Raw genomic sequence first — 25711 nt, forward strand, 5'->3', positions numbered from 1 at the left:
TTAATATCCCTTTGCTAGCTACCAATAACTAGCGGTTAATATCCCTTTGCTAGCTACCAATAACTAGCGGTTAATATCCCTTTGCTAGCTAATTAGCTAGCTAGCTCTATGTGTCGGTTATGGGCTCGATGCACGTAGAGCGACAAACAACGGCGACAGGTAAAAGTCATCTCCACCCGACGCTCAGGACGCGATTGCGACAACGGCGACAAAAGTTTAGCGTCATTCAACTCGTGTCACGTTGCAGGGCGCGACGTCGCCTAGCGTGTGTCGAGCCCTTTAAGCACAGATTTGTTAGTTTTCGTCATCGTCTCGTTTCTGTTGCCAACCTGTACGAGGTTGGTGCATTCTGTGCAAGAAAACGTTTAAACGTGGCACTATAGATGGCAATCCCCTACACTTACAGTTTTTTCAGCCCTGAGCTCAATCCATGTGGTATTGAAAAGGTCTTTCAATATTTGACTTGCTAAACCTGCAGACACCCCGGCTCAGGCATGAGCAGGGTCACGGGTTCGTGTTTCAGCTGGGTTTTTTTTCTCTCTCAGTCGGTTCTTTCCTCTCTGGCAGTTTCATCCCAGATTCGTGTTTTTTCCTTTTGGCCACGCCCTCTGATCCCTTCATCACACTGATCTCCCAGCAGGTCAGAGGATTACTCTGTGATACCGAAGCTGCTTCATGTTCCCGTTTCCCTCCTCTCTGTCACACCAAGGCTTTACAAAGCAGAGCTGAGCTTTTCACATGTTGATGTCAACTGCAGATTCAGTCTTTGCTACAAGTAATCAAGTTTACGCTAAAGGAATTATGTTACTGCATTGCACTTGCTTGCACCGTTTAATGTACTTCTACTATTGTATAGAAAGGGTTAGCTGGTTAAATGATAAATGTGCAGAATGTGCCAATTGATTTTTTCTTAAAAAAATAGATTGCCAGAACATTTAGTTTACCAAAATAATCGTTGGCGGCGAGCCTGGAATGTTTTATAATTGGGTTTTTCCTCGTCTCATTTCGTAGATGACAATAAGCCCATCTGGATGCACGCAGAGGAGAGGGAAGAAAGCAAGGTCAGTCATTAACGTTGACCTTTGATGCGCCTGCTGCCACGTAAAAAAAAATAAAAAGGACAACAGAGACGCTTTGAGTTTCTGTTTGACGACTCGTGGTTTTTTTTACACTTGACTTCTTTCGCTCTCTGCTTGTCCTCATCCTGATCGTCGCCTCCGTGTGCGTCTCTCTGCCCGTCTGCGTCAGAGCAAACAGAAGGAGTCTGGGCCGTACGTGGAGTACGGGAGCTGGTACAAGGCCTGCAAGGTGGACAGGTGAGAAACTATTAATAAATAAAAAAAATTCCTAAAGGAGACAAAGTGATGGCTGATTACTAGCCACAAATGACCTGTTTACATCCTGATTTATGAGGAAGTGACCTCACGAAGTCATCAAAAATAGAGAAAAACGACTCATCGTTTTTAAATTCAGGCGTCTGGATTTGCCAAATTATAATAAAAAATTTTTTTTTTTTTTTTTGCTCATTGAGTATTTTTTTTTTGTTTATTCCTTTTTGTGTAGTCCAACTGTGAACACGACCCTGAAGAGCTTGGGAGCGTTGTACCGTCGTCAAGGCAAACTGGAGGCAGCAGAAACGCTTGAGGAGTGTGCCAGCAAGACACGCAAACAGGTACAACACACACACATAGACACACACACACTCGACACTCTTTGAGTTACTGACGTTAGATTAGCTGCTAGTTCAGGAGGAATTACAGCCGAAGCTCCTAAACTTCGCCAAGATCAGACACCAGCTTTGTGTTTATTCTCTGAAATGTTAAACTCTTTTTATTGTTGTTGTTTTTCCTTATCTTTCGTGCATGTGTGTGTGCGTGTGTGTGTTTGTTCTCTCAGGGGATCGACGCCATTAACCAGAGTAAGGTGGTGGAGCTGCTGAAGGACGGACCGGGTGGAGGGGCCGACAGACGGCACAGCAGGGACGGACCGGGGGGACGAGGAGGAGACAACGAGGGCGACGAGTCTGCGGAGTGGAGCGGGGTAACGTCCATGATAGAGTTTCACTGAGACAGATCGATCTGTAGATCATCGTCCTGTTGTAGGAAAAACCCTCTAAAGATGACGGAGAATCTTTTAAACCTCTCATCTCCACACCTGGGCGTTGGTTTCTTTTTCTCTCTCTCCAGGACGGTAACGGGTCACTGCGTCGCAGCGGCTCCTTCGGAAAGATCCGCGACGCTTTGAGGAGGAGCAGCGAGATGCTGGTGAAGAAGCTGCAGGGCAGCGGACCTCAGGAACCCCGAAACCCCGGGTAAAAACAGCACCGTCTCTGTGAAAAAAAGTCATTTCAAAAAGTAAATTGGCCTTAAATATGTTAATAACATGTTTTGGATTTTTATTTTATTTTATTTTTTTAATGTACAATGAGTGAATGCAAATTTCTTGCGAGTTGGCTGGATGAAGTTTGTACACTTTTGTGGCGATGCAGGCCGTAAATTTGATCCGTAACGGTCTCAAAGTTGAAGTTGGTGGTCTGAGAGTAAAGGTATCTGTCAGGAGCACATGGCATAATTAAATATTTAAAAATAGCCTCTGCTCAGTGTTGATCTGGTTTTATCACAGCTGAGCAGAGCTGTGGGGCTCAGATACAGACTGTTAGTCATGGATTCTAGCAAAATAAAAAAGAAATGAGGCAATCAGACTAGCTGCAATTTAACATTTGCAGCCGAGATTCTGGGTCAACTTGGAAAAGCTTATTAGTTCAGGATAAAGTCGATGTTCAGTTTTCTGTTTTTCAACACAGAAATCTTGTTGGTTTTTTTTGCACAGAATGAAAAGAGCGAGTTCCCTGAACTTCCTGAACAAGAGCGCCGAGGAAACCACGCAGGTAAAAGATGGTCCAAACCTCTGGAGAAAAATCCAACTACATAAATCTTCCCTTCTTAAGATTCACTTTTGCTTTACTTCTTACTTCTACTACTACCTTATACCAAGCTAACGCGAACCGATCCCGTTTCCAGGACGCCAACTCCGGCCTCTCAGACAGCAGGGGACTCAGCGCCAGCAACGTGGACCTGACCAGACGCAGCTCCCTGATTGGTTAGAGGCGGGAACAGAACAGGAAGGGGGCTGTTTGCCCCGGTTTGAGCAGCAGCAGCTTTTATTGATTTTACTTTAAGGAACTCTTAAAAAACAAAACAAAGAGACATGGCCACACTTGATGTCACCACCGCTGCCACCGCTGTACAAACCGCCACCATCGACCAGAACACTGAATAGTATCGCGCGCACACACACACACACACTTAACGAGCATGCTGCTGAACTAGAAAGTGGAACGTCTGTCTGCACCTGAACGCCTCATGATTTCAGCCAGTAGCTCCATGGTTTGTTCCTGCCCAGCCTCACCTCTCCTCTGCAGATGTTTCCACGGCGATGTTTGTTTCCGTTCGACGAGACGCGCGTCAGTTCGTATATCCCACACGTAGCATGACGTAACTATGGCGACCGCGGTGCCATCCGAATGCAATCGACCTTTTAGGGAAGCATAAGCACTAACCATTTCAACCTCAAACTGTTTGCCTTCGTGATTCTTTTTTTTTTATGTGTATAAACGCTTTTAATTTATTTCCTTGTGTATATAGCTCGATTTGTTTTTGTTTACACTTTATGGGGTTAAGGAGGGAAAAACACTCGTCTGACAGAAGGACACTGGGAACAGATGAAGAATGATGCGTGGGGAAAACGAAGGGAAAGTACAGAAAATGTGATTTTTTTTTCTTCTTCATTTTGTCTAAAAATGCTCATAAATCCATCATCTATTGCTGAATTTAGCTGTCAGGGTTTCACTCCAAACTGGAGAAATTCTCTTGAAGCCTGAGTCTTAGTGACCAGATTCAGGGCAAAAAAATCCTTTTATTTCTTTGTGGTTTATTTACAGAGGAAATCAAACGGAAAAAGAAAATGTAGGCGAATATTTAATAAGAGAAAACGGAGGGGAAAAAAATACTTCTACTAGTACCAAAAGGCTTTTATTCTGAAGGAAAACAACCCTTTAAGGCCTGATGGAGCCAATCAGGAAGGGCCTCAGGTTCTGAGTGAGCTGGAGGAAACAATCACTGGAGCCGGAGATCCGAGGCGATCATTAAACACTCGGATACGATTTGTTTAAAAAGCTGCTGTTTGTGTTTACTGCAAGTAGTTCACTTATAGCTAGGACTTTTTCATCGATATTTAGGGATTATTTACTTGAAACAAACGCCCCATTTCTATAACTACAACTGAAAAGTTACTTGAAAGTTGGTTTTCTCTTAATTCAAATGTACTAATATAGTTTCAAAAGAGACTAGACCCAAAAATACTTGCTAAAATTTGGTGGGGGTTTTTTTTGCAGTGAAAGTGTTCATGATCAGAGCAGCTGCCCGCAGACGGTGCAGTAGGAAAACAAGCCCACAGCATGACTCATCTTCCACCTTACTTCACCAGAGAGCACGAAGTCACGTTTTGGTTTTAGACAAACAGACGTTTGTTGAAATCCACATATTTACAATTTTGTAAGAGTGGGACAGAAAACGCCCCTTTTGCAGGGTTTTGTCATATGGTTGCCATGGAGACGAGGCGCCAGTCTTTAAATGCTGTTCCCTAAGAGTTAGCGAATATATATATTTTTTACCTTCCTCCGTTTTACTGGCAAGATGATCTCATCCAGTCTAACAACCACTAATCGACTTCTGTGTCACGTCTTATTAATATCCCCTGGAAACGGGAAGTTATTAATCACGAATTCATAGTTCCACTTTTTAGGCCAACCTAAAATTAGAAAATATCTGTAAAATAATTCCTTGTACGGGTTGTTTCTGTCTGTATGTGTCAGATTACACTGCTGCAATAGAATAAATTAATTTGAAGGTTTTTTTTTTTAACATCTTTATCAGAGATGGAAACAAATTTCACCGTTTTAAAAATGATTCATGTATAATTTTGCACTGACAGACCCTAAGTGACATGTTTTCAATCTTTATGTGTCTGACAGACAATAATCCATCATCTGTGAATTTACTTTACTGTTTTTTTTTTGTTGTTGTTGTTTTTTTGTGTGATTTTTTTTTATGTTGCTACTGTGAGCTTTTATTTTGAAGGTACACACTACTGGTTATCTGAATGTTGCTTTTCACGACTTTCACTCGATTGTTGTGCTTAAACTGGAACAAAAAAAAGACAAAAGAAAAAAATCCACCAAAGCAGAATGTACATGAAGTCGGATATCGTTTGTATTTATATCCTATCAGCTTCTGAATGTTGGGACTTTTGCAGGAATTCAGAAAGTGAACAGAAAAGCAAAGTGCTTTACATGTTAGCAGCAAATAATGTACAGTGTTTGACCTTTATATATACATATATGCACATGTGTGTGTTCACAGTGTATTACGTCAACACCTTGTACAAATCATCGTTAGCTACGGGTTTTCTCCAGCCTACCAGGCGGCTCTTCACTGTATTAATCACATTTTGTTCTGCAGAGGCCCGGATCAGAAATGAGTAGAATATTTTGCTATCAGGAGAGAGAGGAAAAAAAAAGAAGAAGCTGCAACGGTTTTTAAATATCAATCTGCTGTTTATTGAAAGAGCAAAGATGCTTTTGCGGTGGAAACGTAGCGTTCCTGTAAAACGTGTTTTATCGAAAGGCTTCAATAAAGACGAAAAGTTCCACCTTTGAAAAAAAAAAAAAAAAAAAGAAGTAGAAAAACAGTCCCCGTCTTCCTTTCCTCCCGGTCCAGAAACTCGCTCCGTGTGCGTGAAAGCGTTTTTCAAAGCGCCTGTTTCAAGTCGTAAATCCTGCAGCTCGGGGCCGAGGGTGTTAACCCGACTGAGGCAGCCCTCGCAGCGGGGGGTGAGTGTCTCCGCGCTACTTCCTGTCTCACCGACAGGCGAGCCCCGCAGAGAGGAAACCAGACCCACCAGCGCGTCTCGCAGAGGAATCCGCGGCGCGATGATGGACTGACTGATCGGCTGCGTCGTCGAGATGACAAGCGCTGGAGCATGAATGAAGCAGGATCAGAAAGTAAGGCTACCTTGAGGTTATTATTTATTATTTTTGTTCTCGGTGTGATTTAAAGAATCCAAACGAGAAAGAAGTCTGACATTTCTTGCATTTCATAACCTGTGGGGCCACTTTCATTTATTACAGCGCAAAGCAGAAGCCTTCTAAGGGAAGGGAGATGCTAAAAGTGTCACCTTCTGCTTGCGATCATATCTGCGACTCTAAATGTAGATATTCTGAAGTCATGATGTCAAAGAGCAGCTGTGAACTCCTGACTCTGTTTGCTACATCAGCAGAGCAATTCTGAATAGACTAAAAGGTGATTGAAAGCTGCATTTCTGTCACTAATGACATCTAAAAACAACAACTTAGAAATGTTAGAGATACATCACACACAGATGCAGTAAAAATCAGTGTTAATAATAATAATAATAATGGCTAACAGCTGTTTAAAACAGAAACTACAGTCTGGATATAAGAATATCAAATAGAATATTCTTATAATTGTTATTTAAGTGACAAATGTCATTTAGATCATTAAAATGTTTTGCTGGTGTGTCAGTGATGGAGAGGCCTGCTGACTGTGTGGTTGTTCCTCCTCCAGGAGGAAGCCTGCTGAACAAGCTGACTGCTGCACACACACGTTTTAATGGAAAGTTGAGTGGATGGAAAACGGCATTAGTACAGAAGACCAAAGCAAGAGGAAATTTGAAACTGTTTTTTTTTTTTTTAAATATCTGAAAAGTGTGGCGCTGAACATTTTGGTTGGGGGGTACGGTGTTGGATCTGGCGATTCTGAAACGCTTCAACATTTCTCAGTGTTTTCGTTTTCAGGTCGTTAAACGAGATGGTCAGGTGCTGATTTACTGGACGCGTTTCTGGTGGTTGTTGTGGCGCACTCTTTCCTTCACAGTCCTCTCGAGACCGCAGTCATCCCTGCTGCCTTTGCACCCTTTTCTTCCCCTACCACACGTTATCCTTCCACTCAACTTTCCGCTGTCTCGTATGGACACGGCGCTGCCGCCTGTGTGATCGGCGAGCTTCTTCAGCACGTTAACCCTCTTGTGGTTTACACTCTTTGTAGAGGCGACTGCCAAGCCAGCAGTTTTCAACACGTTTGTGTGGGCAGAACACAATAATTCATGTTTTACTAATTTATTACTAATTTATTTATTTTTTTTGCTCTGATGTAATCTAAATTTCGGAGAAGCTGAATTTCGGTTCGCGGTTAAAGGCGTGATTGTAAAAACGACAGAAATAAACAGTTTATGTGACTTTTCAGTTTGATCATTTTCCTAATACGTTGTAGAAAATGTTCTCATTATTCTGCGTATTTCTCCCCCCAACAGATCGTGCGTCCATGTCTGTGGAGCCGCCCTTCAGTCCCACGCCGCCGGCTCTGGTCCAGTTCCAGCTGGGGCTGTTCAGGGAGATGGTTCGGGTCCCGCCCGGCAACCTGAGCTACCGCCACGCCCGCCGGCTGGCGGCCGAGGTCATAGAGAGAAAGGTGACCAGAGGCAAACGTCTTTAAACTACTGGACTATTTGAGACCTGATTTTGCTGGACGTTTTGGGGATTTTGGCCGAGATTTAAACATTTTATGAATAAAACGAATGCTCCAACTCTTAGCTGAGCTCCACTCTCACAGTTGCTGTGAGAGTGGAGCTCAGACAGGAAGTGGACTCTGAAAGGTCAGCTCATGCATGCATGCGTGCATGTATGCACGAAGGAAAAATGTGTAGGTTACTGCAAAGCGAGCCGTCGCTTTTTGACGTCACGTTTACCGAACCCGGCCCATTTAAAGAGGCGGCGGCGGTGGCAGCACCAGCAGCAGCAGCTTGTACTCCTGAGCTGCTGCTTTTGTGCCGGCCTGGTTTGTGTCTCCCTCCGTTTCTTGACTCTGAATCCAAGCGTCGTCCGCCGTTCTCCTCCGAAGCTCGTCTGTTTACGGCGGCTGCGGCTCAGGTTGTGAGCTGCTGCAGGTGTTGGTCTGTTTCTGGTCTTCATGCTGCTTCAGAATCTGTGTGGTCTGTGAGAGTGCAGAAAACTTTCCAACCACAGCCTTTCCCCTCTGTGTAACACACACACCCACGCACACACACACTTCTGGCTGGTTGTGTGCCTCTTTTCACTCAGAAATAAACTCACGTTTCTGGGCATCAGGTCAGCAGTGTGTGCAGGAAAGGAGGAGTAAATGTCATGTTTTGGTGAAAATCTGCAAAAACTAAACATGTTTCTCTTTTATTGTTTTTGCATTATTAGCCTTCCTGGTTTGCAGACTGAAAACTGGCGTTTTAGAAAGTTTAGTTAGTCAGATAGTAACTTCATAGATTAGTTTCCTGTTTGCACATCAGTTATGCTTTAGACTTAAAGACCCAAAGAGTAAAATCTGCCGTTGGCTATTTGTGATAAAAGTCTGTTTTTGTCGCTGTGGATGAATTGCTGCCTTCTCTTCTTTGCAGTGTTGTTCTATATCAGGCCTGTTTTAAGGGCTTTAGACGTAAACGGCCTGTTCAAGGTCACCCCGTTTCGCCCCGGTTGGATTTATAATCGCTATTCTGGTGTTTTCCAGGTTTTCTCTTGAAGCTGATGATAATTTGTGTTGCGGTTTTTCTTGTATTCCTTCTGATCTGGACATGATGTGCTGCTTTTTAAGCGTTTTTAAGCCTACTTCGTGTCATCAGACAGGTTCTATGGAAGTTTCCTTTTTTTTTTTCAAACGTGTCTCAGGTTTGCTTTCTTCCTTTAACAAAGAACATCATTTTTTAAAAACAATCCTTTTATGCACTGTGATTATCTTTGTGAAGAACTCTCTGTAAGGGGTGAATGTTTTTCTTTCTAGTAGATTTGAATTTTAGTTTGTCTTTTTGTTTAAAATGTTTCTTTTTTGCAACTTTTTAATATCATTTTGGTGAAACCGGACACTCCCCCCTTTGTTTTTTGTTACTTCAAATATTAGCAAGCACTTTTGGTGCTTGCTAAGAAAATCTGAATTAATTTAGCATGTCTGCGTTCCAGCATCCACATTTGTCAGCTTAGGTACATCTTTCAGTCTAAACGGATATAAAAGTTAATGATTGATCTTCCTTTTGCAGCCTTGTTCAGTTCCTCCATTCATAACTTCACAGATGATTTTTTTTTTTTTATGCAAGTGATCAGAGAGAAAACGTCACATTTTGCAGGAAAACCAGTGTTTTTTACATTTACACTTTAGAGTTTAGTGGCTGAATCAGTGTGTGTGTGTGTGTGTGTGTGTGTGTGTGTGTGCGTGCGTGCAGGCTCCAGACTGCAGCGTGGTGGGCTCTGGTGAGAAGATCCTGTTGTTCCGACACCAACCCGCCTTGGAGCAGCTGCTGCAGCGGCTGACGGAGCAGGACGAGCTGCAGGACGGAGACCTGATCGAGATCGTGGTCGCAGGTCAGACGAGGTTGTTGTGTTTCTGACGGCACCGTTCATCTGAACGTGTGCAGGATCTCAGTGACGCATGTTATAAAAGTGACAAAGTTGACAGAAATTCCTTGTTTGGAGGAACTAAAACTCAAATTTCAGCTGAAACAAGTGAAATCTTTCTTCCTCTGCAGCGTCTAGCAGGCGCCTGAGGCTTTTTAGGTCAAACTTGACTGGGGTTTGGATCATAACTTCACCTGACTAGTGAAAAATCCCGGTTCAGTTTGAAGAAAATAACCCCACATCACCATGCTGACACTTCCGTGTTTCACTCTGGGTTCTCCTGCTGACTCTCAGCCTCGTTCTTTCTGCAAACAAGAACCAGGTTTAAGGTTGAAGTTTGGTTTCATCGTCCTCGGTGCCACGAGGTTTTCGGAAACCTTTAGACAGGATATTTATTTATACTGAAAGGCTGTTCGTGTTTCATGCTACACTGTGAACCGGAGGGTTCTTCAGAGTTACCGCCAGCCTCTTCTGGTGACGTTTTCCAGACTGGTTGACGTCAACACGCCTGGGTCTTGAATTTCTTTGTTCTTTTCAAAGAACATTTAGCCTGTTTCATGTTGTTTGAGCGAGTTCTTCATTTTTCAGGTCAGGCTGCAGTCAGAAATGGGCAAATAGTTATGTTAAATAATCTCAGCTTACATTTTTAAATATTATTTTAAGAATTACAAAAACAAACTAAATCTGTTGGGGAGTAAAAATCTTTTCATACCTTGGCTAACTTTCTGCAAATGTAAACTTTAGTCCGTTTAGCAGCTCTTTGAAAAAGTATTTAGAGTTTTTAATCCTGCCACGATTAGCTTTCATTTAGTCGACCTGCTGGCAACAATTTAAAGTAAGTATTTAATTTTCGAAGTTAACATATTATTTCGATTGCATTCAATGAAAACTTTAACCTCTGAACAAAAACAAAGTGCCCTTCTGAAATCTTTTTACAGAGCCTCATATTTTTGACATTCTGCCTGACAGAATTGAAATATTCTGCTCTGTTCTTACCGATCAGATTGTTATAGAAACCAACCTGTAGAGAGTTTAACATGATTAAACATCTACATGTAGCTGTTGATTTAAATCTCATTCGCACTAGAAGTGGGACAGAAACATTTTGAAACGGTTCATCAGAGTCTCATGTATAAACGACCGAAACATGTTTGGATTCGTGATAAATCTGCGTTCTCCTCCGTGTTTCTGTCGTTCATGTTTTTTACGCTCACGACCTTCACAAAAAGCTGCTAAATCCCACAATAAAGCGCCGCTAAGCCTCTGAGTCGCTGGTGTGTGTAAGTCAGCACAAAATAACTAATCCATAAAGATAACAGAGACACAGACTCTGTAAAGCTCCTCTGGATTAGAGAGTTTTGTTTGTTAGTAGCTGATGACTGAAAAAAAAAAAAAAATGTCTTTCTGCCTTTCGCTTTGTGCTGCTACTTCAGGCTTAAAACACTCTCATGTCAACACGAGGATTTTTAACTTTAAAATGCACCTATGATTACCTTCCTGTGTCTTATGATTTTTTTTTTTTTATTATTACTTTTCTTCCAGGATCAGCGTCTGTGGCCGAGATGAGGATGCGTCCGCACTCCCTGGTGGTCCAGTCGTACCGGACCCCTACCTTCTGCCACCACTGTGGGGAGATGCTGTGGGGCCTCGTGCGGCAGGGACTGAAATGTGAAGGTAAAACCCGACGCCGCCCACTTTTTAAAACGGCTGCTGTACTTTAGCATCGCCACGACAACTTGTGCGCGTCGTCGTGTTAAAACCACAAACTTCAAAGTAAATTATGCATAATGCCGTCCCTAAACGGATGTCGCCATGTTTTTTTGTTTTTTTTGTGATTGTTGTGGCCTAAAAATGTTGCAGTCAGAGTTGCAGAAATAAAGTTTTAACATGATCTTACAAAAAAGTTGAAAGCGCTTCACGTAAGCTTGATTTATTTATTTTTTTTAAAACACGGTTTTAACAATATTTAAAGGGCCAATTACACTTTTTAGGACCTTCTTGAAATGACACCTTTAGTACAAATAAAATCCTGTCAGTGCAATAAAAAAATATTTGCACATCGGGCATTCAAGTTATCACGAACCGTTTATATCACATGGGTCAAACTCGAGGCCTGTGGGCCAAATCCGGTCCACCACAGCATTTTATGTGGGCTTCTAGATTCTAGACTAAACACTAAGTGAGCTTAAATATTATGTTTTCAATCAAATCAATGCAGTTTTTATCTGTTTACTGCCAAATTATATCAATCAGTCCCTCCTGTTTCTTGAGAATTACCGTGGAAATTCATGCAAAATCAATAAATCTTTTCATCAAGGGTTTATTCCAGATTTTTCTCAAAAATTGTCAAAAACTTTCTTACTTGCAGATTATAGTCCATGATCTTTAGAGCGAGTAATAAAAGGTCACATAAATAAGACCAAAAACACTTGCAAAAAAATCACAAAATCATAGAGGGACTAAAAAGATGTTCAGTAATATTATTTAATTTTAAGAATTCATTGGTATTGTAACAGGATGTGAACAGATTTTATTGATACATTCTGGCACAACCGGCCCTTTAAGAGCGTTCATGATCTGGATTTGGCCCAAAACGAAAACGACCTCTGCTTCACAGGGTGTAAGAAAATCCTACAGAACATCAGAAAATGGTTTTGGCAAATAAAAAGCTCAGCGCTGCACACGCTTTCATCTTTCAGGTTCGACTTTCAAGAGACGTCATGAAACAGGAAGGGTTAATGAGGCTAAAGGGATTGGTCAGAAAAGAAGGAAGTACAGAAAACTTTGAGGTGATTGGTCAGATTTGAGGAAAACTCGCGATGTTGGGTGAAAATTGCAAGTCGGCGCAAAATTCACAAACAATGAATTTGCATTAACAGCTGGGATCGCAGCTTCCTGGAGGGACCGTCCTCCACTTCAGGATCAAATCTTCTGAGTCTGTTTGTCTGAAGAACAGCTGAATAGGAAAAGAAAACCTGAAAACGATGTACTTATTCCCTCCACTTTGCTGCTATAAGCTGCTTTGCGCTGCCCCGTCCCAGTAAGTTTGTGACAAAACGTGAGAAAGATTGTGAAGAACGGTTTTCCGTCTCCTCAGGATGCGGTTTAGACTTTCACAAACGCTGCGCCTTCCTGCTGCCCAACGACTGCAGTCGAATCCGGCGGCAGGTCAGCACCAGCTTCTCCCTGTTCCCGCCTCGGAGGCCGCGCACCCACTCCCTGTCCAGTCAGGCCGGAGGCAGTCTGGAGGAGGTAACTTCAGCACCGGCCGTTTGTTCTTCTGTTTTGTTGGTTTTTTTTAGCGTCTCGGCTCATTTAAACCATTTCAAACTCCCTCCCGTCTAGATCAGCTTGTCCAAGCCGTCGTCCAGGCCGCCGTCGTGGAACGAGCCGCCCGTCTGGCTCGGGGACAAGAGCCAGCCTCAGGTCCCCCACACCTTCCACATCCACAGCTACACCAAACCCACAGTGTGTCAGCACTGCCACCGGCTGCTCAAAGGGCTCTTCAGACAGGGGCTGCAGTGCTCAGGTACGGGGAGGAAGGCTCTCTGAATGAAAAAGTTCAACAATAAAAAAAAAAAAAGTATTGAATTGTTTCAGTTTTATCTCCAGCATGAAGTAACAGACATATCTGAACAGACTTGAGCAGGGATTGGAAGGTACACATATTTCTTGTAGCATCAATAGTTTTGACATGTTTGAAAAGGATCAGGGAGAAATACAAAAAAAAAGGAAACGTATGAACTCGGTACAATGTTTTTAACTCGGCGCTATGATTTTTATTGTTTAAATAAACCAGGAGGAAATGTTGTACATGTCTGCACAGGCCAAGTTGAGATGCACCTCTGCAGGATCCAGAAACATTTACACAGGAACTTTGTTGAAAACTTTGTTGTTGTACCAATAGCTCTTGGGAAGAAAACAAAGAAGTTTTCAAATTTTAGTCTTAAAAAAATACCAGAATTTGCACTTGGCCTTCTACTTTTGTTCAGTACAGTGACATGATTTCTAAATATTAAATCAGGTGTTATGATCCAAAGTCTCTTTCTAACACTTTATACTTTCACTTGAGTAAAAATATGTTGAAGTAACATTTGTTTTGCTACTTTTACCTGAGTACAAGTTTGATGAATTAATATTTAATTTGAAGGCTACAAGAGGCTTGTGGACAAAAAACAGGTTAGCTTTAATAAGTATGACTTTGCTGTACGTGGGGCAGTCGTCCCCTCTTGTCCCCCCCTTGTTTCCGCCCCTGTTGATCGGTACATTATTCTCCTTTGTGGCTGTTTTTCACGGCTCTGCTCCAGTCCAGACCGACTCTGATTAGTCATGTTTGGATTCCCAATGAGCTTCAGTGACGGCTCGTCCTGTCGTCACGTCTGAGCCAGCAGACGGCGCGTAACCAATTCACTCGAATGCGTGAACGTGTCTTGAATATTAATCAGGAAAACTTGAGAGCGAGCAGCTGAAGTTTTCTGCGTCGTTCCTCTGAGGTTTGAGGCTGCAGCTCCTCTGCCTTTGTCTCGTCAGACTGCAGGTTCAACTGCCACCGGCGCTGCGAGCCTTTGGTCCCCAGAGACTGTCCGGGAGAGAGGAGGGCCGTCAACGGGGACGGTGAGACACACTTCTCACTTTATTCTACTTTATTTTTTTACCTCATTCATGTCTGACAGCTCCTTTAAATTAGTCCCTAGCTTAATTCACAGAATAAAATGACCCATTTATGTATTGAACTGTAAACTAGAGGTGATATCGCACAAAATATCAATAATATCGATACTAAGTCAGTATCGGTATCAGATCGATACTAGCATGATAAGATCAACACATCAGTTTCAGATTCCCTCTTTTTTCATATTGTAGTTTCTCAACTCTAATATAAAAAGGATTGTGCTTTGATTTGCTCTAAAATTATTATTGTTCCACATTTTTATTTAGAAAACAATACACACCGATTGGTTTTTATGTAAATATATTATTTTGTTGACACCTATAAGCTTAATTTAAATTTGGTTTTAGCAAAATTTCAAATAAAATCAACCAAAAAAATGCCTAAAAGTCATAAGTTTGATGATGTATTAAACTTGAATAATATGTATCGGTATAGGTATCGATATTGACGATGCTAAAGTATCCAGTATTGGACACCTCTATTAAAACTGCCCAAAGATCCTTACCCGACTGAATCAACCGCTTATATTTTTGGAAATGTAACTAATATAAAATGAGCTGCAGATCACAAATTTCTCTAGTCTGATCTCAACTGCTAAGTAACAAAGATGGCGTCGCCTTCCCAGACTCCTCGGCGGCCGTCCACAGCTTCCCACAGGACCCAGAGGACGCCGAGTCGGAGCTCGCCAGCACAACACTAGACACCTCAGAGGACGAGACGTCCTCCGACGGCGACTCACTGCCGGAGATGGTCGAGGTGGAGTCGCTGAGAGAGCCAATGAGGTTAGAGAGAGGATGATGTCATCGCTGCTGCTGTGTCCTGATGATGTCGGATATCGCATCGCCCACAAAGCCACACGCATGTAGTCAGTTTTTCTGTGGCACGAGTCTTTATTGGCTTGTTATGTTGGGTGGAAGTATTTTCACCCAAGACAAGACTTTGAATTTTGTTTTCTTTCTCATTCTCTTGTTTTTTTGGGGGGCTTCTACCCTTCCATCCTTTCTTCATTCAACTCTTCCGACTTTAGTTCCTTCCTTCTTTTCCTTTCTCCATGTTTTCTATTCAGAACCAATCCACAGCAGCAATACTTTCCCTAAGTTGATAGTGAATTCACTGGAACTTTTTTTTATATATAAAAAACAAAATGTGGCGCTTGATTGTTTTAGTTTTTATTTTTTGTTTCCCCCTCACCCTCCTGCCCTCCTGTCCTCCTCCAGCCCCTGTTTCAGCAGCAACATCCCCCTGATGAGGCTGGTCCAGTCGGCGCATCACACTAAGAGGAGAGCAGCAGGGGTCCTGAGGGAGGGCTGGCTGCTGCACCACACCAACACAGACACGCTGGTGAGAGACGGCTGCTCAGTAACACAGCCAGCTGATGGCGTCCCTGTTGGGTTGAAAAATGAGGCGTAGACGCAAAATTAGGTCCCATCCAAGACCCAAAAATGACCCACTGTGCATAGTGGAGCATAAATCTAAATAGATGAAGAATATCCTAGGTTTTGTGTTGACTTTGAGTAAATTCTTTGAATATTCTTGGAAAAGTGAGGGGAAAAAATTTGCCCCTTTTTTTTTCTTCCCCTCAGAGGAAACGTCATTACTGGATCCTGGACTGGAAAACCATTACCTTGTACCAGAATGAGAGCAGCACCAAGTACTACAAGGTAGAATCTGCAACATGACGACGTTTTTCCAAATCTCCTTCAGCGCCTCGGTGGTAACTTTTGGTCCTCCTCTGTTGCAGGAGATCCCTCTGTCAGAGGTGCTGCAGGTGCGAGGCCCCGCCCACCTCGCCATGCCCTCGTTGCCGGGCGCCGACCCGCACTCCTTTGAGCTGGTGACGGCCTCGCTGGTGTTCTGCGTGCAGGCCGGTGAAGACGGCGCGGCGTGGGAGAGCGCTGTCTGTCAGGCTCTGATGCCCGTGCAGAGCAGCAGAGGACCAGGCGAGGAGCAGCAAGGTGAGTCAACGACTGTGTTTTAGCTCTGCGACCTGGAAGACCATGAAGGTACTGACATATTTAATGTGCTTGTGGTTTCAGATAAAGACCAGCACGGAGACGGAGTGGTAAGCATCTGATTTTAATGTTCAACAGGGTGTCCACGCATCCTGAAAAAGGCTTAAACTCATTTCGCTAAAACTAAGGCCTTAAAATGTCTTAAACTCATTAAAGAAAATGTAAGTCGGCCTTAAATACATTAGTTCTGGGTTTAAAAATTTGTTGTGGCAGGGCTATTTAATCTTATATTTTCTATGTATATTTTTCCTGCGGGACTTTTCTATAAGGTTAAAGCTTGAGTTGTGTGGAGACATCTTTCCCCATCCTGTGACTCAAGGCAACATTGGTAACAAGCTGACAATACCTGCAGGATAGCTAGCCAGCTAGTTAGCTAGCAAAAAAGCCTTTAGCAGTTAGCATATGGTTCATTAATAGCTAGCAGGCTCACTTACAGTTAGTGTAGCTAGCTAGTAAGCAAACAAACAAGGCATTAGCAGTTAGCATATGGTTCATTAGCACCTAACATGAGCAGCTAGGATATGGTTCATTAGCAGCTAGCATATGGTTCATTAGCAGCTAGCAAATGGTTCATTAGCAGCTAGCATATGGTTCATTAGCAGCTAGCATATGGTTCATTAGCAGCTAGCAAATGGTTCATTAGCTAGCTGCTAATGGTTTATTAGCAGCTAGCATATGGTTCATTAGCAGCTAGCATATGGTTCATTAGCAGCTAGCATATGGTTCATTAGCAGCTAGCATATGCCACTTCCATTTTGTGAGAAGCCCAAAGTTGCTGCCAAGAGTCACAAAAACACCCCAGCAATTTCATAGTTTTGTTCCCCTGAGTTTCTTTTGTACCTTTGTGATAAAGGTCTTAAATTTTATTGATAATAATCTCTAATGGGTCTTAAAAAGCCTTAAATTTGAGCTGGTGAAACTGTTCATACGAAGAGCTTCTCCTGCTTCAGAGCTCGGCACTGTGTGTGTTTCAGGACATCAGCGCGGTGTATCAGATCTTTACTGATGAAGTTCTGGGTTCAGGACAGTTTGGAGTCGTGTACAAAGGTGAGATCCTGATGGGGTTTTTTCTTACCTGTCTGCAGCAGTAAACCCACGCAGTTCCATTCTCACTAAATGACATCTCCTCCACCAGGTACACACAGGAAGTTGGGCCGATCGGTCGCCATCAAAGTCATCGACAAGACCCGCTTCCCGACCCAACAGGAGAGACAGCTGAGGAACGAAGTGGCCATCCTGCAGGTGTTTGCACTTCTCCAGCCAGTGCTTCACAGCTGGAACGCCTTTTCAGATTGAGTCATGGTTGTGTTGTTGCTCAGAATCTGTCCCACCATGGAGTCGTGGTGCTGGAAGGGATGTTTGAAACGTCCAGACATGTTTTCGTGGTCATGGAGAAGCTCCACGGAGACATGCTGGAGATGATTCTGTCCAGCGAGAAGGGCCGGCTCCCTGAACGCATCACTCGGTTCCTGGTTATACAGGTACAGCCGTGGCATCGCGCCTTCTCTCTTTGCTATATCTTTTCTTCATGTGTGTATTTGAGTAAACGATGATTCGATGATCGGCGTTGCTCCTGCTGTGACAGATCCTCGAGGCGCTGCGGTACCTCCACCTGAAACACGTCGCCCACTGCGACCTGAAGCCAGAGAACGTGCTGCTGGTCTCCGCCGACCCCTTCCCCCAGGTGAAGCTGTGCGACTTCGGCTTCGCGCGCATCATCGGCGAGAAGTCGTTCCGCCGCTCGGTGGTGGGCACTCCGGCCTACCTGGCCCCCGAGGTGATCAGCAGCAGCGGCTACAACCGCTCCCTGGACATGTGGTCCGTGGGCGTCATCATGTACGTGAGCCTCAGCGGGACGTTCCCCTTCAACGAGGACGAGGACATCCGCCAGCAGATCACCAACGCCTCCTTCATGTACCCCCGCCAGCCCTGGGCCACCATCTCGCTGGAAGGTCTGGGGTTTTTGGAAACTTTGTAACACGTTTGCCGATGTTTTTGCTAAACTTGTGTTCGGGTTTAGTCAGAGCGGGTTGTGTTGTCAAGAGTCAAACCACACCGACTCCACCTGTCGCTTCCTCTGCAGCTGTGAGCCTCATCAACAACCTGCTGCAGGTGGCTGTGAGACGCAGGTACACCGTGGGAAAAGCCCTGGGGCATTCCTGGCTGCAGGTATTTCAAGTTAATAGATCAACACAGAGTAATGTGTAACCCTGAAGCAGAAGGATGATGATGTATAGTTTTATTTTGACAAATAATAACAGTGTTATTATATTCTGAATCAAATTAGAAACCGGCATTTCTGTCATTTGCAACACGGTTCAAGCCCACTCAATTTTCATCTCTTCCTAAGGGATCTGGCTACACTTGATGTTCCATTCATAACTTAAAAATGCACTTCTGTTTCTTCTTTTAAAGATGATAAATGCTGTTTTTTTTGTTTTGTTTTGTTTGTAGCACCAACTACCCAACGACTAGTGGAGCATCTTCAGATCCAGCCCATAAACGTCCAATCTATAAATGCTTATGATCATACTTACTTTATTTTATTTTGCTTGGCATAGACTCTGTATGTTTAGGTACTAAAACTAAATTTTTTCTCTTGTGTAGGTTTGAGGAACTTGTCTGAATGTCCATAGTTACTTTTTCTGGACTCCCCCCGCCCCCCACCCATGGTGTTTATTTATTTTTAATTAACCAGATAAGTTGATTGAGAACAAATTCTCATTTTCAACTACAACCTGTTCAGAAAACATTAAACTATTAAAACGTCTGTTCTCTCCATTGAGGAACTCTGGCGCCCCCCGGTGGGGGAACTGTACCTTACACTTTGATTTAACTCCTTTTCTTCTAACTCTGGCTGCTAATTCAGCAACTACTGGAGCTTATTTATAGGCATAAGAGTAAATGCATAAAATACAAGCTGAATCTCATGTCTGGTTGCGTAATGTGGTTTTCATCTCGCTGTGTTAATGTGCAGAACTTCCAGCTGTGGTGCGACCTGAGGGAGTTCGAGCTGAGGATGGGCTGCAGGTATCTGACGCACGAGGGAGACGAGGAGCACTGGAGCCGCTTCGCTCTAGAAAGAGGCCTGATGTTTCCCTCCTATCTCTGCTGGGACTCCAGCAGCGAAATGGACATGTGAATTAAAAAAAAAACTAGCACAGCGTGAGCTGTTTTTGTATCGTTTAGACTTTTTATTATTATTTTATATGGACAAATGAGAGACTGTGGGAAGTGCTGGTCATTTTAACTAACCCATGGACTATTATAATTTTTAGATGAGTTGAAGAGTCTGAAATTGTGGAAGAAAAACACACAAACTGCTGTTTAATAATATAATTATCCTTTTTTATTCCAGCTTTGTTTTTAAATGTAGCTGTTTGAATGTGTGTTGTTTTTTTAAGCATCTGTAATGATGGACAGAAATAACTGAGAATGAGGGGAGGAGACGAGATAAAAACACCTTGAACATGCACAGAGGAGTCGACTTGCACTGATTATTAGTATCGTTATGGCCGATGTTTGGTTGTGGAAATGGGACCAAACCCTCAGTTTCCTCCTCAGCGACGGGCCTGCTGTGGTCCCACATGCAGCATCCATCCTTACTGTTTGCAACTTTCCTGACTCTCTCCCTGCTGACATCGCTCCGCCTTCCTCCGACAGGAAGAGCGGAGCCGTGCCAGTCGTTCTGCTCCTTTAGTTTCCTGCGTCGTCTTTCTGTTTTTCCTCTCCTAAACCGCCATCGAGCCACGGCCGTCTTTGTGCTCCCTTCCTCTGCTTAGGTGCTCTCATTCATCCTTCATAAGTTCCTGAGTTTCTTAAGATCTCCAGGTTAAAGTCAATCTCTGCCAACGTTCAGGCTTCACAGTCGTTACTTCACATTGACACGTTTTTAGTCCCTGACTGCTGACACAGACTCCCTGCAGGCGCTCGTTTGGGTTTCGACGTGATTTAAGGAAGAGTCGACGACTCGAAAGGCGGCGTTTTTCTAAACTTTTTAAAACGAAGCATGCGTCTGCACAAATGCACAACCAACCAAGCCAACGGACCAACCAGCTTTTTTATCACATTTTCTTCTTTAATTACCCTTCTACAAAAAGAATAATAAGATAGGGAGGAGGGAGAGCGGGAGGCTTTGCTCAAAAAGTAACCCTCTCGTTAGCTCCTCCGTTAAGGCCGGTATAATCTACGTATGGCGCTTTTATACGTTATACCTGGCTCTCTCTGCTTAAAACTCAAACCTGACACAGTTTAAGATTTGAGCAAAGTCTCCTGCTCTCCTCCTCTCTAAGCAGTGTCCCTGGGATGGAGGGGGATCATTGGGGAAAAGTTCAGATTTGACAGGGGGGGGGAAGTAAAATGAGGAGGACAAAGCATTTAGAGGGACAGTGGAAGGGTTTATAATCGCTTTCTCCAAACAGGAGAAATAGAAGCTGGGGGGGAGGATGAGGAGGAGGAGAACACGAGGCGGGAGCAGCTGGGTTTATAAGTCGCTCTCTCCGTAGAGGGCGCTGGAGAAGGAGATGTAGTCCAGGGCGCCAGGGGCAGCGTCGGCTCCGATGTATCTGGTCATGCGGCTGATGCAGTACTCTGCCTGCTCGGGCGGTAGCTCCCTGCGCAGCTCGTCCACTGTGATGTAGTTCTGCAGCGTGGAGAGGGAGGCAACGCGTGACTCAGAAAGGCAAGAAGAAACCGTCGCCTCAGTCAGAGGGCACAACTTATTACACTTAGAAAAATTTAAATTGTGATTTTAGGCTCTTAATTCGTCTAAAATGACTTAAGCTGGTCAAGAACGAGAATATTTGTTCCCGTGGGTAAACAAAGACCCATCGAAAAACACAAAGACCTTGTTCACACGTAGCCGGTTCTTTATGAGAATGAATACCTCCGACTCATCATTTATTTTATATATATATATATATATATATATATATATATATATATATATATATATATATATATATATATATATATATATAGATAGATAGATAGATAGATATAGACACATGATCAGTTTCAGAGTTTTAAGCATGCCAAACCTCTAGGGGGCAGTATAGCGCAATGCTAAACTCCATGTCAGCCAACCAGAATGCTTCAAAACAATCACAACTTCCTGTAAGGAGTTGAACTTAATTTGTGTGGAAAGATATATAGGTTTTAAATAGTGTTTTTGTATGTAAAGTTATTAAATTTATGGTGTAGACTCTGTATGTTTAGGTTTATTTATTTATTAAATTTAAATATTCCCATGTACACATGCAGAGTTTTTAGAAATATTGAACACCGTTTTCAAATTCAAAAATACTTTTTAAATCCCAAAGGGAAATTAAATTACATTTTTGTTTGGATGAAAGGCCAAAACACATAAAAATGTTTTCACTTTCCCAGATATTAAGCCATTTTTAATCCTGCATTTACTGGATTTAAACACAAACTCGTGTAGGACTTTGTAAGACCACTAGATGGCGGCATTTCCCCATCTCTAGTAAAGGGAGTGACTCTCCAGTTCCTCAGTGAACTGTTGTATTCATACAGTAACCTCATTGAGCCTGTCCTGCAGGAGGGCGCCGCCGGTCCCGTGTCTTTTACCTTGTCTGAAGCCAGGATCTTGAAGGAAGCCATGACCTGTTCTGCGGTGTCGGTCTCTGCGGTCTCGCGGGTCATGAAGTCGATGAAGGCCTGGAAGGTCACTACGCCGGTGTTGTTTGGGTCCACCAGGGTCATGATGCGGGCAAATTCAACCTCACCCTGTCGGTGAAAACATGGAGGACTTCAACGACGAGCTTTAGCATCTGAGTGAACAAGCGTAGAAGGCCTGAAAGGTCCGTCTGTGGTTGAACTGGTTGCACTGACCAGATCGTAACCCATGGAGATGAGGCAAGCACGGAAGTCGTCTGGGTCCATCATGCCGTTTCTCTTCTGCAGACAAAGATCAGAACCGTTGGGCCAACTCAACAGCACTCAAAGTTGAGACGGAGAGGAGGATGCTCCCAGAGTGGGCCGCCTCACCCTGTCGAAGTGGTTGAAGGAGGCCCTGAACTCGTTGAGCTGCTCCTGGCTGATGCCCTTGGCGTCGCGGGTCAGGATCTGGTTCTCCACCTCGTTGATGGTTCTGGCGATGGTGGTGAGCAGCTGCTCCCAGCCCACACGGACGTGCTATGATGGAGAGAAGAGGAGAGAACGTTGGCATGGCAGACGTAAAGCCCAGATGGAGAGAGGGCGGCGGATGAAGTTGAGGCTGTGGTCGTCGGACCTCCATGGTGTAGTTGGTGTGCTTGTTGTCGAAGATGAGCGACTCCTGGCTGAGCTGGTGGTCTCCCTCCAGCTTGTCGATGTTGGACTTGTAGTTGATGATGTTCTGTTCGTACTGCTTCAGGCTGTTCATCTGTTCCTCCAGGGAGCCTGCGATGTCCACAGACACGTGGCTGATCTCCTGTCGGGGTGGAGAACGGTGACAACAACATCCAACGACCAAAGAAATGTTTGGATGAGTCAAGGAAGTGAAGAACGCTGTTACCTACTGTGTTTGCATCATGATAATGAGGCATTTCATCCAATCTATTGCACATGTGACAGTGGAGAAAATCCCTAAAACCTTAAATTTCACCTTTGATCTACAGATGGATGATTGAAATTTGAACATAAAAATCAACCCAAACTGGTTTTCTCCATCAAGACATTTTTTCCCAGATTGGACTGACTGCACTGTACAGTTTATTTTTGCTGTACCTCCATCTTGGTTTGAATCCAGGGTCCAATGATGTTGGCCTGGGCAGCAAACTGGCGCCTCAGCCTCTCGTTGCCCTGCTGTCTTGCCACTTCCTCCTGCAGCATTTGGTCTCTGAGGGGTACAAGGTGCTTCACCTGCACAATAACATCCAGTTTTAGGGCGTGACGTCATTTAAAAGTAGACATGTTGGTCATTTTCACCAATAATCACATTTCTAAATGTGGAATCAATTGACTGATTATGAAATAAACTCTTATTTATTTAAAGGAATTGAGCATGTTTTCTCATTTCTTGTCGCAGACGGTCTACAGCGCGTTTCCCTCCACCAGATCTGACAGATTGTCCCGTGTGGTTCTTCTCATTTCCCCTGACAGTTTTACGTGCTGTAGCATTTTGTATCAGTCCAATCTAAACTTACAGCTACTATTTCTGACCCCCTCGCTTGGTATGTACCACTTATTTTTAGCTGGATGACCAAATGCAGCGCACGGAGATGCAACATCGGTTCACGTTTCCTGTTTGCACAGGAATGCGACTTAAAGCGGTTATCCTCCATGTTAATCGTCCATTCTTTACCGAGTGAGACTCTGGTTCTGGGGAAACGTCTGCTTTGACTCACAGTTTCCCACTTGGTGTTGATGTCCTGCTGGCTCAGGTTGGTGTATGGGTTGATTCCGGACAGCTTGATGCCGTAGGTCTGGGCGATCTTCAGGATCTCGTTGTGGATGCCGACGGTGGCCATGCGCTCCTTGTCGGCCTCGGGCAGAGTGGCTTTGAACTGGTCGTGAGCAGTGATCAGACTCTGGAGAGCAGGAAGACAAAGGCTAATATTTACACAACTATTCTCTAAAAATCAATATTTCTCATTTAGAGAAATTACATTGTCATTTTTTAATCTGATTTTTAGTGAAATGCACAGCCTTGAAAATCTTACATCATCATCCAGTCATTAGTTTTATAGAAAATGGATGCAAAGAAGCCAGCTAGCTAACTAGAAAGGATATATTAGCAGCTAGTTAGCACTAGCCTCAACCGCTTCGAGTCACAGAAGGGAATGAAGATGTGTTGCTGCATCTTGTTCAAGTTTATTTTTTAAAATGGGACAATATGTATTATTATTGAGCATTTACATGTAAATACATTAGATTGTAGCTAGGTGGCTAATTTTCCGTCACTAGTCCCATTGGCTATATTAGTGCACAATAACAAATACACACGTTTGCTTGACAGAAAAGTCCTGCAATAGAAATAAACTGTGTAAAATAAATGATATTAAATAGTCACAACAAAATATGAGAGCTGTGATTAATTAACATATTTAACTTACATTTTGTGGAAATTAATTTAAGACATTTTATTTTATATACGCAACAACTAAGCTCATCTGCAACAAGCCTGGTTTGTTCTTAAAATGTCTTGAATTTTAAGACATTAAGACATAAAAACATGAATTTAAGACGTTTTAAGATTGTTCTAGTAACAGGTGATTTTGTTTGAGGTGACAAAGCTGAATACAAAAGCAAGTTTTTCATTTGTAAAAAAAAAAAAATAAAACCAATTTTCCGTTCACTTCCACTGCTTTATGCTGATCACTTAAAATCTCTTTCAAATATATTAATGTTTGTATTTCCAACTTGACACCATTTGGAAAAGTCCAGTTGGACGTCAAAACCTTTGCACAGCGACGTCTCGGATGAAAAAAGGGAACGGAGAACAAGCGAGCACCTGGATCTCCTCGATGCTGTGGACGATGAACATGTCCTGCAGGTCCTCCATGGCTCCGTCCATCCAGTTGTTGAAGGGAGCTGCCCTCTTGGCAAACTCCAGGTACAGCTGGTCGATGGTCTCCCACAGCTTCTCCACACGCTGCACTCACACAAACGCAACAGTTTTCAAATAAAGACACCCAACATATGAAGGCAACTTTGCAGCCTGAGTTGATCTCTATGTGTTAAGGATTTTGTTTTTTATTTACCTCCAGAGCGTCCCTCCTCTTCTGGGTCAGGGTCCCCAGGTTGTCCCACTGGTCACAGATCCCCTGGCAGCGGGCGTTCACCGTAGCAGCATCATGGTAGTCCAGCTCACTGAATGAGATCGCATCAGTAAGTTTAGTGTGACTCGTGCCTTAAAATGTAAATCTAGCATCATGCTCTGCAGTTTTACAGCTTCTTGAAAATAAGTGGATCTGATCTTATTTGGCTCTTCTTGACCTGACACACATGGTTCTGAAGCTTTGAAAGCCAAACCGTGACTTTTTTTTTACGCCTATAGTCATCCGCCATGTTGTTGAACATCTGAAACGCTGTCTATAAGCTCAGAGATTGTTTCGGGAATACGAGGAAAAATTCAGTTGTGAGAAGCAGCAAAACACTCAGAGGTTTCTCTGGACAGCAAATCTACACTTTGATTGCTCTCTCAATCCTCCCCAACACTTCTGTCCCTCCTACGGGCCGATGCTGCTGATGTCAGCAGCAGAATCCTGTTGGGACGTTGTGGCGTCTTACTTCAGCTCCTGGGCGATGGCGGCGATCTGCTCCACTCTGTCCTGGTGAGCGGCCAGGTCGCTCTCAAAGGCCTCGTGCTTCCTCATCAAGGCTCTGATCTCCTTCAGAGAAGCCGACTCGTAGTCCTTCTGAGACAGGAGCTCCTCCTTCCCAGAAACGCAGTTAGCAAAGTCATCAACACCGGCAGGCAGGGGGAGTCGGCGCGGGTTTCCGTTGTCATTCCTACCTGCAGTCCAGGCTTCATGCATGCCACACTTCTGCTTGAACTTCTCGGCCAGGTGGTCCAGTCTCTCCAGACGGCGG

At 43.7% G+C, this 25711-nt stretch overlaps 3 protein-coding genes across 4 annotated transcripts in view; 2 read left to right on the top strand and 1 right to left on the bottom strand.

Moving 5' to 3' along the window:
• klc2 (kinesin light chain 2) overlaps window positions 1-5214 on the top strand; it is an 11629-nt gene extending 6415 nt beyond the window's left edge. The window contains exons 8-14 of one of the 2 annotated variants that reach the window (XM_007563583.2): window positions 1012-1061; window positions 1249-1316; window positions 1564-1672; window positions 1897-2040; window positions 2187-2311; window positions 2830-2887; window positions 3021-5214. In XM_007563583.2, coding sequence (XP_007563645.1) covers window positions 1012-1061; window positions 1249-1316; window positions 1564-1672; window positions 1897-2040; window positions 2187-2311; window positions 2830-2887; window positions 3021-3104 — 638 coding nt within the window. In that variant the 3' untranslated portion in view covers window positions 3105-5214. The remainder of the gene's footprint in view (window positions 1-1011; window positions 1062-1248; window positions 1317-1563; window positions 1673-1896; window positions 2041-2186; window positions 2312-2829; window positions 2888-3020) is intronic. The other variant, XM_016677178.1, reaches the window with a different exon arrangement.
• Window positions 5215-5417: 203 nt separating this feature from the next.
• On the top strand, window positions 5418-20286 carry prkd4 (protein kinase D4). The gene is made up of 18 exons (XM_007563582.2): window positions 5418-6061; window positions 7390-7547; window positions 9319-9457; window positions 11033-11164; window positions 12588-12742; window positions 12836-13019; window positions 14021-14104; window positions 14788-14944; window positions 15380-15503; window positions 15746-15823; window positions 15904-16117; window positions 16199-16224; window positions 17149-17221; window positions 17310-17416; window positions 17494-17655; window positions 17760-18126; window positions 18258-18343; window positions 19152-20286. The coding sequence occupies exons 1-18, from the start codon at window positions 6040-6042 to the stop codon at window positions 19314-19316; spliced, it is 2433 nt and encodes an 810-aa protein (XP_007563644.1). The 5' UTR covers window positions 5418-6039; the 3' UTR covers window positions 19317-20286.
• actn3b (actinin alpha 3b) overlaps window positions 19895-25711 on the bottom strand; it is a 28598-nt gene continuing 22781 nt past the window's right edge. Inside the window, exons 9-19 of the mRNA XM_016677176.1 lie at window positions 25632-25707; window positions 25409-25556; window positions 24880-24988; window positions 24630-24770; window positions 23524-23706; window positions 22904-23038; window positions 22428-22607; window positions 22184-22330; window positions 22028-22093; window positions 21764-21922; window positions 19895-20816 (exon numbers count right to left, since the gene is read on the bottom strand). Coding sequence (XP_016532662.1) covers window positions 20658-20816; window positions 21764-21922; window positions 22028-22093; window positions 22184-22330; window positions 22428-22607; window positions 22904-23038; window positions 23524-23706; window positions 24630-24770; window positions 24880-24988; window positions 25409-25556; window positions 25632-25707 — 1503 coding nt within the window. The 3' untranslated portion in view covers window positions 19895-20657. The remainder of the gene's footprint in view (window positions 20817-21763; window positions 21923-22027; window positions 22094-22183; window positions 22331-22427; window positions 22608-22903; window positions 23039-23523; window positions 23707-24629; window positions 24771-24879; window positions 24989-25408; window positions 25557-25631; window positions 25708-25711) is intronic.

The sequence above is a fragment of the Poecilia formosa genome, unplaced genomic scaffold (assembly GCF_000485575.1).
Source record: "Poecilia formosa unplaced genomic scaffold, Poecilia_formosa-5.1.2 Scaffold149, whole genome shotgun sequence".
NCBI classification, from domain to species: domain Eukaryota; kingdom Metazoa; phylum Chordata; class Actinopteri; order Cyprinodontiformes; family Poeciliidae; genus Poecilia; species Poecilia formosa.